The sequence below is a fragment of the Protopterus annectens genome, chromosome 5.part1 (assembly GCF_019279795.1).
Source record: "Protopterus annectens isolate FY-2018-M chromosome 5.part1, PAN1.0, whole genome shotgun sequence".
In the NCBI taxonomy this organism is placed as follows: Eukaryota; Metazoa; Chordata; order Ceratodontiformes; family Protopteridae; genus Protopterus; species Protopterus annectens.
The window spans coordinates 285,763,815-285,779,242 of record NC_056736.1 but is presented as its reverse complement, the minus strand read 5'-3'; the positions used below and the strand labels follow the sequence as shown (position 1 = coordinate 285,779,242).

Below are 15,428 nucleotides of genomic sequence, written 5' to 3'. Positions count from 1 at the left end.
AGCTCATCTAGTTAATGCAAAGTGTGCAAGAATGTCAATATATCTAGCAAGTGCTTGGTGAGCTAAACATCTGGTACACCTACTTCAAGGGTTCTAGCACAAGAATTACTAAATACTATGACAAATTTTAGCTTTGCTCAGGTAGTGACCTCAGTTTCCCATTGTTCTTGGTATAAAGTTGATTTCAAGTTCCAACCCGCTGTGTCCATCTCTGACCTGGTGGCGGCATCTGTCTCTGTCAGACTATCACCTTGTTTAGTTTGTAGCTGCTTCACCTAAGACCCTCCCAATCTTGAACTTGCAGTATGCAGAAATATTAATGTACTTTTACTTTTGCCTTCCACAGTTTCTTTTTGGTGCCCAGACACCAAATGTCTGAGCCTGCAGTTCCTCTCGTACTGAGCAGGATTATTATCGCAACAACACATCATCAGTAGGGTAAAACTAACCCGTCTCACTACGGTCTAATCCCAGCTCACATTCCCTATTAGTGGGTGGACAATCCAACTCTTGGTGAATTCTGCTTCACGATAGGAAGAGCAGACATCGAAAGATCAAAAAGAAGAGCTACGAATCCTTGGCCACCACAAGCCAGTTATCTCTGTGGTAGCTTTTCTGACACTTCCTGCTTAAAACCAAACAAGCCAGAAGGATCGCGAGGCCCTGCTTTCACTGTCTGTAGTCATACTGAAAATCAAGATCAAGCGAGCTTTTGTCCTTCTGCTCTGCAGGAGGTTTCTGTCCTCCCTGAGCTCACCTTAAGACATCTGTGTTACTCTGACAGGTGTACCATGCCAATCAAACTCCCCATCCGACACTGTCCCCTGAGCTGGTCGTGCCCAGACATCCAGGCGCTTTGAGCCAAAACAGAGAGCCCCAGTGGGGCTTACCCCCCACCTCACCGGGTAAGTGAAAAAATGATGAGTAGTAATATTTCACCAGCAGCCGAGGTCTCCCACTTACTCTACACCTCTCATGTCTCTTCACAGTGCCAGACTAGAGTCAAGCTCAACAGGTTCTTCTTTCCCCGCTGATTCTTCCCTTGGCTGTGGTTTTGCTATATGGTGGGGACAGTGGGAATCACATTCATCCATTCTTGCACGTCACTAATTAGATGAGGCAATTGGCTACCTTAACAGAGTCATTACCAGCCTTGATGAGAGTTGCTTGTGAACTATAATATTGCCATAATATCAACAACGGACTTGCTTGCTCCGTTGTAATTAAGTCTGCTTCACCTGTTTAATAGTGAGTCGTAGAATGCTTGCGTGCGCAGTCTCAGTCCCAATATTCCGAGCTTAAAGGGAACAGAAATACACTGGCTTCTGTTATCAAGCTTACACATGGGGAGATTTGCATCATCAAAAAGATCACTCCTAAAAAGGAAACATTCTTGTTTACAGAGATCTCAACTGCATCAAACTGAATGACTATGCTCTTTTAGATGGCAAACAGACTGAGCAATTAGGAATGATTGTTCATCTACAGAAATCTTTCCTCTGAAGAATGAGGGTCAGTCATTCGATTTTTTGCATCTAAGCTGGCATAAAGGAAGTGTTTCTTCCTCTGCAATACGCTCAAGATGAGTCTGCAATGTCCAGAGGGAGCCACTGTCACAGTCATAGTTTGAATTCCATCTCTTGGGTTACTTTGACCTTGTCTCATTAGTTTTAAGCATGCCACCTATCAACAGCAAGAATCCATGTCCTGTAAGCCTGACATCTGTCATGATGTGGTGGGCTCTACAAAACTGTCAGGATGCTGCTTCTTCCTAGAGTACTAGGGTATTTCCATAGACACTAAAGGAAACAGTCTACTGGCATTCTACAGAAACCAAAAGATTACATTAGAGACAAAAAGCTGAAAATTACCATCCTATCTTTAATCTTCCACTTATTATTAAAGATTATTGAAAACTGTTTTCAGCCCGAATCAATTCTGCGGGACTACAGAGTTCAAATGCATTCCAGTCTGGAATCAGTCAGTACTAGAGAAACCACCATAGCAGCTCTTTCCTGGGTCCTGAATTATCTTTGAAAGGTGAAGGAAAAAAAAAAGTACAGTTGTGTATACTTAGCATAAATGTAGATGTTCGAGTGTATTCACTGCTGCAGTCATCACACTTGGGTTATCCTGCCAGGGGTAGCCCTCAGTTGGCCCAAATACCAGAGGCTTAGTTATTCTGCATCGGCTGCTGTCGCTTCAGGACAGATGTCAGGTCGTCAGTGGTATAAAAACAGGCAGCCGACACCATTACATCAGTTTTTCTTACCCCAAATGTCAGGAGACCCCAAATGGAGAGCTAAGTTATGGTGGAAAAACACCACCAGTAAAAAGTAAATACCAACTGCCCTGTAAGGAGTGAGGGAGAGAGAGAGAGACAGGGGGGCTGGAGGGTGGAAAACCAGGACTGCAACAGTGAATACACTCTCTACATTTATGGTAAGTGTACACAACTGTACTACGTTCTTCGTGTTTCACTGTTGCAGTCATCACACTTGGGTTGATTCCCAAAGCTGAAGAATGGGTGGAGGCAGTTGAGAAGATTTGGGGCTGGCTAGTATGCCCTGCAGGACTGCGGTTGCCCGCCCTGGATTTGGAAAAGATAGGCAGGTGGTAATGCTTGGTGAAGGCACGAACAGAACTCCAAGTTGCAGCTTCCAGAATATCCCTGGTAGGGACTCCTCTGAGAAGGCTGTAGAGGTTGAAGTTGCCCTAGTGGAACGCGTTCTGACCCTCTGAGGGGGTGGTTTCCCATGGTGTTTGTAACAGAAATGGATACAGTGTGCTATCCATTTGGAGATGGTTTGTTTTGATATGGCCTTGCCCTCTGCACCTGGTGCAAAGCTGACTAGTAACTGGTCAGATTTCCTAAAGGACTTACTCCTATTAAGGTAGAGTGTATGAGCTGTCTCTGCACGTCTAAAGAGTGCATGATCCTTTCCCCCTTATTTTGAGGATTAGGGAAAAAAGTGGGCAAATGGACAGATTGGTCGAGAGCCACACTGGACACCACTTTAGGCATGAAAGTTAGGTTAGTCTTGAGGGAGACCCTGTCAGCATGAAACATAATGAAAGGTTCCACAGCCAATAATTTTGATTTAACATGGTCTGGCAAGATCTGCTCCTTAAGCCAGGCATGCCTTCTAAGTACAGAACCTGTGACTGCTGCCCTGCAAGATGCTTCTAGGGCATCAAACCCCATTGCAGGGTATGCTTGCTGACTTGGCTTGCAGAATGCATAAGCTCCAGTAATTCTTTAATTTCTGCACAATTAGGGAAGGTAGATCATTTTTGCTTAATAAGTTCCATAGTATGTTGCTGGTATTTCAGCATGTGGAACTGACAATTTAATGCTCTAATGGTAAGAGTTGCAGAGGTGTATACCGTTTTACCCCATCTGTCTAAAGCTTGGGAATCCCTGTCCGAGGGGGTGGGATTTTTAGCTGTAGTTGCTTTTATTCTTTTAGGTCCTTGGGAGATGACCTCTGGGTCAGCAGTAGGATTTTTGCAGAGAAAGTTGTGGGAGCCAGGGACTCTGTAGTACCGGTCAGCTTTCCTGGGAGCAGGAGGTAAAGTATCAGGAATTAGACTGGATTGCATAAACATCACCCACAACATCAGAACAGGAGGGATAGCCAAGGGTCTGTGCTGTGGTAAATCTAAAAATTCCCTGAGTCTCTTTTTGGACTGAGGATAATCCTGGCATTCACAATGGAAATGCTCTCTCAAAGTGTGTAGGGTTTTACCAAAATAAAAATCCTCTGGAGGGGAAGCAGAATGAATGGATTCCTCTGCATCTGAATCCTCATAGGCAGATAAGGGCATGTCTTCATAATCAGAAACCTCAGAGTTGTTGGACTCTTGGTCAGATAAAGCTGATGGGGACAAGTCTCTTTCTTTTATCAGGGGAAGGCTGGTTTCCCCTAATCAGCATGATAAGGTCTTCCTCCATTTTAAGCATCTGTGATTGTGGCAAGGAAGCAGGCGCTTGAGTTAGGGTCGTCAGTTTTTTAGGCATAGCTCGTACTCTTGGCCTTGGAAACTTGGTAGTTTTATAAAGAACTGAAGACACGAAAGAAGTCGTCGGTTTGTGTCGAATATCGGTAGTACGAAGAACTTCCTCAGAAGCCGGTGCCTGCACAGCGGCTCCGGACCCATCCAAGGTAGAGACAGCAGGTTCCATAGTCAAAGTAGAGTCTCGCAGTATAGCGGACTCCGAATGGGTCTCAGTAGTAGCCTGCAAATACATCGAAGCAGGCATCAGAGGCTGCGAAAGCACCTCACTGAGTACTGGCGAACTGATGACTAGCTTAACGGAAGTATCGTCGGCAGTTTTGGACCTGTGCGGTCTGTCTTTGTCTTTACGTTTTTTCGGAAGACTGGTAGTCAAATGGCTTACCGAAGCCATTTTGAAATACGGAGATTGGGAATGAAAGTATTTAGCGACAATAAGGGCCCGATGATGAATAGTTTGGGCGTTGAGCAAAGCACGAAATCGGCAGCGAGGTACTTCGTGGTCTGGGCCTAAACCGGTGAGGCAGTAAGAATGGAAATCTTGGTGAGGTATTTGCTTTCCACAGGCAAGACAACTGTTAACTTTTTCTGACATCGGTTATAGCAAGAAAAAAGGATCCCCAACGGAGTACTTAGCTTTAGAAGACTTCAACTTCAATTTCGGAAATGAAAAACTCAGGTAGCGGCTGACCGGCACTCGTGGGAACTGCTTCTGCTTTGGGCTCCTCGGCAAGAAAGACTGATGTAATGGCATCGGTTGCCTGTTTTTATACCACTGACGACCTGACGTCACTCCTGAAGTGACAGCAACCGATGCAGAAATGCTAAGCCTCTGGTATTCGGGCTGACTGAGGGCTACCCCTGGCAGGATAACCCAAGTATGATGACTGCAACAGTGAAACACTAAGAACATCTGACTGCTCTGGTCCTTCTTGATCTCTTCTCTGAAAAGTGGACCATAAACATTATTTCAGACTCTCTGCAAGACCTACAGTGGAAGTCACAGGTACTGGGTTCTCCATTCACCTACACCTATGGCCATTCCCAACTGATAGAATGAAGAATTACTGCTAGGTGATATCACCTGGGCACCCCATGAGGATTTATTCTGGATCCTCTGCTATTCTCCATACATAAGCTTTCCTTGAGAGGTGCTCTCAATGCGGGACGTGTTCATTATCATTGCTAAGCAAATAACCAACTCTCTTTTCCTCAGGACAAAATGTCTGCCATGGACTTCCTCACGGATAGCCTGGAATACTTTTAAAACTGGATGACTAATCAATGAAAACTCAGTATCTCTAAGACAGGTCCATGCAGCATAATGTAATTCTAACTGGCTGGTTTTAACACCCATTATCATTTATGGTGGCAGTAGGCCAGAACTGACAAGCAGCAGGAATCATCTAGCATCAAATCATTATACAGTAAACTCTTGGTTAATCAGCACTCACGGGGATTGGTAGATGCCAGATAAATGTAGTTTCTGGTTGCTTGAGAGTTGCTATTAAAAACAGGCCTGTCTAATATTGTATCCTCCCTATACTATTTGTTTAGTTTGACTTGTTCTCAGGTTGGGGAGAGAGGGAATTTATTCCAATCTTCATTTTTAAAACTCTAAAAAGGAAAGGTATCTTTCTGCGGTGGGGTTGGGGGAGAGAGAAAGTGCAACACATGAAAATTGTACTGTATTTCTTCAATTTTTTTTTTTTTTTTGCCAGTTGCTTGAGAGTGCTGGTTGTTTTGAGTCCCAGTTAACAGAGTTTACTGTACTCCCCATTTGAGAAACACTGGCTTCATCAAACACCTTTGCCCTTCCTTAATCTTTCTGAGGCTATGCATGCTTTGGTTTCTTCACAGCTTGACTAGAACTCTATTTCTAACACTGATTACCAATTGCATCTAGTATATTATTCTGCAGCCCAGTCACTTAGAGGGATTTCCCATTAACATCACACATCTCTCTCTCCTTTTTCAGAGTCTGCACTGACTGCTGACTCCATCCTGAATAACATTAAATGTCCAGCCCTGCACAATCTTTCCAGATCCACAATTCAAAAGTGCTCTTTGTCACTTACTACCCTATGCCAATCTTTCCTTCCTTACCTGCGGGGGCTGCTGGAGGCTCCTAGCATGCATAAAGAAAAGCCTAAAGCTCATTCTTTTTCCTTACTAATCACAGCACCTCTAAAACTTCATCCCCAATTGGAGGACAACACCTACATGCTGGATGAATTTAAGAAGCCTCCAAAAAACATCTGTGCTACATAAAACCCTGAAATAATAGGGGCATAACTGCCAGAGACGTACCATGATCACTACCATTTCATTTGTATTTTTTTTAGGACAAATACCCATTGTGCATTTTTTTAAGGCTATGGTTAGTTTTGTTTTACGCAATCTCTTGAAGTGTCAGGATTTGAAATTGCAAGTCCAGACATGTGGAGACTGAATGACTGAAAATTAAAACTTAGTATATGGTCTGAGACCACTATATCTCAACGCATTCCCTTTTCTTCGAGGTATAACAATTGTGGAGTTAGCATATAAAAGTTTAAGGGAGGTGTTTACTCCTCTACAAGAACAAAAGGAACAAGTTTAAAAAATACTGATGTTAAAATTCCCTTTTCCCTTTTTCTCCTGTCTTTTCAATCTTTTTCTTTCGTCCTTTTGGGACTCAGCATTACAAGTTCCCACATTTCAACAGAGAGTTTTTGATTTACTGTGCAATGCTTGGCTACATGTACATAAAACATAAATGCAAACTTGTACCTAACAAATCGGTTTTGCAGCCTATTTCATATCCACTTTATAACAAACAAAACAATTCAATGAAAATCGAGAGTAGACAGTGCATGTGTGGTCTACTCGTACAGAACTAAAAACACACATGCACAAAACACTTACTTGCATTACTTACCACTGTGGGCAAAGGCAGGTAGAGGCTGCATCATTCCAGGAGTTCCATTGGCCAAAGGTGGTACACCAGCTGCAGGAACAGAGGATACTAAAGGAGGAGACATTCCTACCACTGAAATTGGTGGCATTGGCACTGGGGCTACTATTGCCATAGGCATACTAGGCACACCACCTATTCCTGCAGAAAACAATAGAGAATATGTCAAATGCATTCAAATCTTTAAGAGCCAATGGTACCTAAAAATTGTTGAAAGGGCAAACATAAAACATTTTCTCATTTATACTACAAATGTTTGCTTTCAAGTTTGTAACTAATTCAAATGTCTTGAGGCACCTTCATTTAACAACATTCAGTCTGTCTCACATGTAATTACATTCAATTTTATGATTTCTACTACAGATACAAAAAATCTCAAAGGCTAAATAATAGCCAGCATTAAGAAAATGTTTTCTTTCAGGCTTTCTCAGCAATTATACAGAAACAGAACAAACACATCAAAACAGAATCAACGTATCCGAACACCTTTAAGGCAAATACTGCTTAGTTAGTCTGTTCCATTAAACCATTTTCCTGGACACTTTACAAATTCCATTCACATTCAACAATGAGCAGTTGGCTTTCTTTCTTTAGGAGTTAACCAGCCTAGCAATGAGTGCTATTTTTGCAAAGTATAACAGAGGCCTAACTGCACTGCATGACAGAGTACAGCTAAGTGTTTGCAGTCATCATAATTAACACATGCAGTCTTACTTTGGGACTCCTCCATAAGTCCTGTGGTTAGATTTCTCCCTTTCACCAGTTAGATTCTGCAATTTTTTTGGAAAGCTACTATGCCTAGGGGCAAATAAGCATGCGTGATAAACCAAGGTGTAACATCACAAGTTGACTACATAACCACATTTTCCCCAGTGAACAAGAAATCCCCTTACCACTGGCAAGCCTACTTCTATAAAGCAACTTCAATGAAGATCTAGCACTTCCACTGCTAACAAGTTTGTGTCTTTCGGCTTTTCCCGGTTAGGGGTCGCCACAGCGGAACTCCGGTCCGCTAATGATTGGCAGTAGATTTTTACGTACTGGCTTGCCGGGCCAAACGCACAACCTTCAACGAAGGAATGCCCATTCACGCATGTTGCTACACAGAAGACGCTCTAACTGAGAATCGAACGGGCAACGTCTAACTGTGAGGCAACAACGCTACCGCAGCACCACTGCAGTTATTCAAAGTAAAGCAGTTGGGCAAGTTTGGCTTTTCTCAAAAAAATAGTTTTAACATAAAACAATCTAGGCTTACTTTGACCAATGAAAATAAGCATTTAAAGTCGCTGTACATTAAAAAAGAAGTCTTTAGGTATTACGATCCACTCATTTTAGAGTTTTCTGCAGCAAAAACAAATGCTTTTGTGGGATCTGTTTAAAATGCTTTGAGTATTTCTGGTTCTGAATAAAAGACAAAATGGAATACAGTACTAACTTCCATGTCAGGCATAAAGATCACCCGGAAAAACCTCTGGTTCACTGATACTTCAGACTGTCTCCTCCACAGCCCCATACTCTGGAAGTGTGAGTGAAAACCAGAGGACTCTAGAGCCATGCTATGCACTGACAGCACCCAGTCAGAAGGCCTGTCAATACAATCACAGAAAGAGAAGCCTGTCTAGCAAAGACATGCTGCTGGCATCAAGAGTACTGGCAACAAGACTTCCAAGATGGCTGCACACTGAGTAACAGCCTATTTCCCTCTCTCCCAGTGTGAAAATAGAAACTCAGCACAGAAGGCCAGCAGACGTGTGTTTATGGGTAAATTTCAGTAGCTGGCTAGTAAGTATACTGCCTGGATGCTGGGAATAACACAGAAGACCTGGAAAAAAAATCAGCTACAAAAAGTGAGGAAGAAAAACTGCCAGGGGAGAGTTCTGCAGCTTTTCAGCAAAAAGTAATGCAACCTTCAGACTTGACTTCCAATAACCTACAGGAAGATACAAGACAACTGCATACAGACCCGGTTAAAATAAACAAAACACTGGTAGAGTACATCAACACAAGCAAAGTCTGGAACAAATGGAATAAACTTTAAAGAGATATTCAGATGAGATAATAAAGCCACATAAATCAGAGGTCGAAATGAAAAGGCTGGCTGAATAGGAGACTGCTCAGGAAGAGATGTCTCAAAAAAAATAGAATTAGAGGACAGAGCATGTAGGAACTGGACTGACATTCCACAGCAGGAGCTATCAGTTGAACGAGCACAACTTGTGTATGCTCCAAACCTTACCATAAGAAAACAATCTTGACCTACACTAGTAAGGATACATTCCTACCAGCAGGAGGAGTCGATTCTAACAAACTGTGGAAGTAGTACAAAATACCAAAAGTGGGAGATAGCATAGCATTTGTGGCGAATGATTACTCATTGTACACCAGGCAAAAGAGAAGTAAATTCACTCTACTATTCAGAAAATGCTGAGATGCAAGTGTGAGATTTAAACTGCTGTATCCATCTGTCTTCAATGTATTCTTCCCTTGAGGGACAAAACCATTTTTTTGATGAAATGCATGCTGAGGAGGAAACACAAAAGTTTGCCTAACAAAAATTGAGCTGTGAAACAGAAGGAAATTTCTTCGTGTTCTTCTGGTAATAAAGACCACAGAGAGAAGGCACCTGCGAAACCTTTCCAGCATTTCAACGGAAAATGTGGGAGAGAAGGAAGGGAGCACAAGAGTTGACTAGAAAAAATGAGAGTATGTTGGAAATGAAGCTGAAACAGGATTTGGGTGATGGAAAAGAACAGTAATAAAATGTGTAACAATGTGGGATACCAATGCAACAATTATATTTGTGACATATGACAGAACAAGTAAATCTGGAAATATTGGACTTTTTCAAAACTTTGTTTGCTGTGTGGGGGACTCTAAAGTATATGCCCTACTTCATGTCATTAATGTGTGGAAAAATGTGTTGGGGAGCTAACTAAGTAAAGAAAACACTATTTTCTTAATACTGTATTTGTGGTGCATGGTTTTCTTTGCATGCTATTTTTCATTTTCTCCCCTCTTTTTTCTTCTTGTACAATTTGGAGAAATATAGGCAATCCAATGATAAAAAAAGAGAGAAAGAGCCTGGGTAAAATTAATGTGCTTTTTTTTTTAATTCTTGCATGGGAAAATGACTGAATAAGGACTTTGTTTTAAGAGAGAGCAAGTAAAGGAAAAAGAATATTGAATAATGTGAGGCTTTTTTTCTAGCATTTTCATGTAAGTATACTAAGTAGCACTTCTGGAGCTGGTCATCATGTCTCCATGGAGACAATCTGATAAAGAGAAACTGGAGACAGTCTGGTGGAAGGGGAATGACTGAGGGAAAAGGGAAAAAAAAAAAAGAACACAGAAACTGACTAGGACATAATGTTCTTTGAAAACAATCAGGGGTTTTCCCAGTTGTGACAGCTTTAAAGATAATGCCGAAACAATTAGACCTGAAGTAAAGTTTTTTTCAGTTTTAAATGCATGAGGATATTAATATAAACAGGTGCTTTTGCTTTTCTTTTTCACCCTTCCCTCTTTGTTCAATTTTAAGAAATGTAGTCACTCCAAACAAAAAAAAAAAGAAAAAGTAGGAGGGGAGGAGGGGGGGGAGAGAATGGGTCTGTTAAAGAGTGTGACAAAAGAAAAATCAGTGTGCTTTTCCCCATGCTTGTAACTAGAGTAAAACTTTAGGTGTTTATCCAGTAACAAGTTTATTACAAAGTACGTAAATGAAAAAGAATATTGAATGTTGTTAAGGCTTGTTTTCTGACAAACAAGGTACCCTTAGCAGTTTTGTATCTGGTTTGCATGTCACTAGATGACAATTTGGTAAAGAGAAATGGCTTGGAAAAAGTGCTTACTAAAAGCATTCAAGTGTTTTCTCAACTGGGAAAGCTACGATGACATAAAATCACATAGCACTTACTAGAAGCGCAGACTGTACTGTGCATCTTAGCATGACTGACCTTTCTTTTTGGTTAACTTTAACCTGTCTGTGTAGCTATCAACATACAACTCATGTTCTTATTAGGAAACAAAAGCTTCAATATTTGAAGATGTACATAGTTTTGTGTGTTAATAGGTTTAGGAGGGTTTCTGGGGGAGGCATGGTTTGTTCTGTTAGAGGGCTTTCAAAAAAAAAAAAAAAAAAAAGTTATGCAAGATGTGGCACAGGCACAAGAGTACGAGACACGAAAAAAAAAAAAAAAAGTTAAGTACTCACCATAACGTTCTATCTGAGTTTTTGCTTTTCATTTGTCTTCAACCTATGGGACACTGATCCGGGACGGAAATGACTCGGATGCATTTTCCAGCATTGGATCAAAGCTCCAAGCTCCTCCCCTACCCATAATGCCCCTGTCTCCCTCCTTCCCTCAGATTGAGTTTGCTGCCAACCATAGCATCTCAACCTGACTCAAGGCCTTACCCCTTGACACAAAATACCCAGAAAGCATCACAAGAAGCACAGGTAGCGCCAATGTAAAGGCTCTCTCTCTTCCGGCAAAGTTCATCACACAGCCACCGTAAGGCAGGGGGAAGGAGGGAGGGAGACAGTTGAAGACAAATAAAAAGCAACAACTCAGATGGAATTTTATAGTGAGTACATAACTTCTTTATCTGAAGTTATTGTTTTTATTTGCTCTTCAACCTTTGGGACAGAGTCCCCAGCTACCAATCACCTGGGAGGTCCTCATGGAAGGATATTCTGAATCATGGCAGAGCCAAAAGATGCCCTGCTTCTGGATACAACATCCAACTTGTAGTGAGAGATGAAAGTATGCGAAGATGCCCAAGTAGCCACAGAGCAAACATCATCCAAACAGACCCTGGACCAGAACACAGCTGAAGAAGTCATAGATCTAGTAGAATGCATCCTGATATGACCTGGTGGAGATAACCCTTTAGCTGAATATGCCAGAACTAGAGACAGAGATCCAATAAGCAATGGTGACCTTTGATACAGGTTTCCCTAAAAAGGGCTTTGAGTAGGAAACAAAAAGTTGATCAGATTTACGAAAATATTTTTTTTGTGCAAGTAAAAGCTTAAATGCCTATGGACATCAAACAAGTGCAATTTATACTCTCCCTTATTCTGAAAATTCGGAAAGAAAACAGGGAAATTGATTCCGAAGCCACTTTTGGAAGGAAAGACAGATTAGTGTGCGAGGACACACTGTCTTTATGAAAGACCATACAAGAAGGTCTAACCGATGAGGCTTGGAGCTCCGACACTCTTTTAGCTGACGTAATGGCAATCAGAAAGTCCATCTTCCAAGCCAAGAACTGCAGCTCCACCAAAGCTGCAGGTTCAAATGGGGGAGAAACAAACTTACCAGAACAGCGTTGATTGGAGGCCTAAGTAGAAAGGTACCTTCCAAAAAGGCTGTATAAAGCTTAGAAGAAGCCAGGGAAGCCACATTATCTCCTACATGGAGGTTGCATACAGCTACCAATTAGACCTTAACCGCAGAAAAGCTAGCACCCTGTTGAAAATCACCTGCCAGAAACTCTAATATAGCAAGAATTGGGGCAGTAAAAGGATCTAAGTCATGCTGAGATGCCAAAATAAAAATTGTTTCCACTTACTAGAATAAACCTTCCTAGTGGAAGATTTATGAGCTGCAACTAATATCTTCTTAACTGGAGAAGATGGCCAGGGAGTACTAACTATCAAGAGAACTGGAGCAGCCAAGCGGTAAGCTTCACACTGGCCAGATCTGAGTGTGGAATCCAAGAGGGATGAGAAATCAGATCTGGAGCTGGATCTAATGACCTAGGTAGACACACAACATAAGACCGCAGAGAAGGGAACCATACTTGGAGAGGCTAGAATGGGGCAAAGAGGATGACGGAGCCTCCCAAGCTGTTCAGCTTTCTGGAGGAATTTCGGAATCAGGGGGAGAGGGGGATAAGCCTACAGAAGACCGGAGGGCCAAGTATGAACTAGAACATCTCTGGGTACTTCAGAGCGAAAAGCTCACTGCATTTTGCATTGGAAGAAGAGGCGAAGAGAGACCCCACCTTAGAAAGATCGGTTTCACTACTGAAGGATTCAGAGTCTACTCATAAGGCATTAGGATATACCTGCTGAGCCTGTCTGCTAGAATGTTGGACCTCCTCGGAATGTGCATTGCCACCAGAAAATGGCCGGTGGAGATCCCCCACGCCCACACTCTCATGGCCTCCTGACAAACGGGATAAGACCTGGTCCCCCCTGCTTCTTGAAGTACCAGACTACAGTCATGTTGTCTGTCTGGATGGCAATGGTCCCTAGAGAAAGATGGGCATGAAGAGCTTGCAATGCCAAGAGCACTTCCCTCATCAGCAGGGCGTTGATATGCAATCGGGTCTCCAGGGAAGACACCACGCACCTTGGATTCTCCTTCCCAAGCAATGCCTCCTCCCTGAGTAGGGAGGGATCTATGGTCACTGTGGTCAAAACGGGCGACCCCAATGAAGGTCCGGGGATTGAATCCACCAGAGAAGAGAATCCCTGCATGCTCAAGTAAGATACCATGTAAGATAACAGGATGGGACAACAGTAGATTAGATCTAGTAATGACCACTGGATTGCAACAGTCCACTGGAGCACCCTCATGTGTAACCAGGTAGTAGGCGAAAGACAGATTTCACTGAGGGCAAGTGAGCTTGAAGGATGCACAAAACATGATGTTTGAGGGATCAAAGTGCGTTCGGAGTTAGAAAAATTTTGATCTGCACGGTGTCTAACCGAGCTCTAGATTTAGAGTAGAGAGGTAAGTGGTAGTGCTTTGTAAAAGTGTGCACTGAATTCTAAGTTGCAGCCTCTAAGATGTCTTTGGTTGGTACTACTCTGTGGAAGGTTGCTGAAGTGGCTGCTGCTCTGGTTGAATGTGGCCTAATGCCCTTAGGCACTGATTTTCCATGTTGTGAATAGCAGAAACAAATGCAATCGCCTATCCATTTTGAAATAGTCTGTTTTGAGATGGCCTTTCCTTGTGATCCTGCAGCATATGCCACCAAAAGTTGCTCAGTCTTTCGGAAAGCTTTAGTTCTGTCCAAGTAGAAATGTAGCTGTCTGTGTATGTCCAAAGAATGCAGAAGTCGCTCACCCTTGTTCTGCGGGTTTGGATAAAAGGTAGGCAAGTGAATGGTTTGGTTAAGGGCCACACTGGACACCGCTTTAGGCATAAATGTCTGGTTTGTCCTCAAAGAAACCCTGTCTGGATGGAAAATGATAAAAGGTTCCACAGCCATGAGTGCCTGCAACTCCGAGACTCATCTTGCAGAGGTTATTGCTAGGAGCAGAGCTGTTTTCCACGATAAGAATTTTATATCAGCTGTTGAGGCTGGCTCAAAAGGAGGCAGTGTGAGTTTTTCCAAGACATAATTGAGGTCCCATGCAGGTATTCGTGCTCTCCTTGGAAGTCTTATGTTTTTGGCCCCTCTGAGGTACTGCCTTTAAAGGATGAGAAAAGATAGGTGGTTCCATATTGTAATGGGCTGAAATGGCAGAAGCATGGATCTTAATTGATGAAAAGGATGGGCCTTTGTCCAGCATCTCAGTTAAGTATTGTAAAATCTGAGGAATATTTGGTACAAACATGTCAATTCATTGTGCCTAGTTCCAATCCATCACAGCTTTGGAGAGAGGAGTGTTTTGAATGGCTACATTATTCGCCATGCTGTCAGATTTAAGGTCCTGAGTTGGCTGTGCAGGATCTGATTGTTTTGTTGGGTCAGTAAGTGAGGAATTTGAGGCAATGTCCAGGCTGGACCTTGAGACAAGTTCTTTAGGATTAGGTACCAGTGCTGGCGTGGCCAGTCTGAGGCACTCAGTATCATTTTTGGCTTCTCTTGTCTGACCTTTAAGAGTACCTTGGGGAGGAGAGAGAGTGGAGGATAGGCATATACTGTTATGTTTTTCCAGCTAAAGGATAAGGCATCCACTTTCCATGCTTGCTTGTGATAAGTCCTTGTGCAGAATCTCTGTAGTTGGCAGTTGTGAGGGGTGGCAAATAGATCTATGTCTGGGCATCCCCATTTCCTTGTTATCATGCTGAAGACTTGTGGATCCAGTTTCCACTCGTGAGGATCCGTGAGGTTTCTGCTTAGTTCATCTGCCAGAGTATTTATCTTTCCTGGCAGGAATTGTGCTTGCAGGTGAACTTGATAAGTCAATACTGTGTTCCACAAAGTCATGGCTTGTCTGCAAAGGGGGTAGGAATGTGTGCCTCCCTTCTTGTTTATGTACCACATGACTGTAGTATTGTCCATCTTTATCAGTAGTTGTCCTGGATAAAGTAGATCCTTGAAAGCTGTCAGGGCATTCTGAACAGCTAGCATCTCTTTTTTGATTGATATGAAGGTGCATCTGGCTTGCGGGCCATGTGCCCTGAATAAATTTTTCTGCCATGTGGGCCCCGCAGGCATAATCTGATGCATCCGTTGTTAGTGTCTGCCTGGCTGTGGGTAAAGTGAATGG

The 15,428-nt window shown here is 42.6% G+C and overlaps 1 protein-coding gene across 1 annotated transcript in view; it reads right to left on the bottom strand.

Moving 5' to 3' along the window:
* The window catches only part of ITSN1 (intersectin 1), a 2,682,533-nt gene that overhangs the window by 2,548,802 nt on the left and 118,303 nt on the right, over window positions 1–15,428 (bottom strand). Inside the window, exon 3 of the mRNA XM_044072770.1 lies at window positions 6,938–7,114. Coding sequence (XP_043928705.1) covers window positions 6,938–7,114 — 177 coding nt within the window. The remainder of the gene's footprint in view (window positions 1–6,937; window positions 7,115–15,428) is intronic.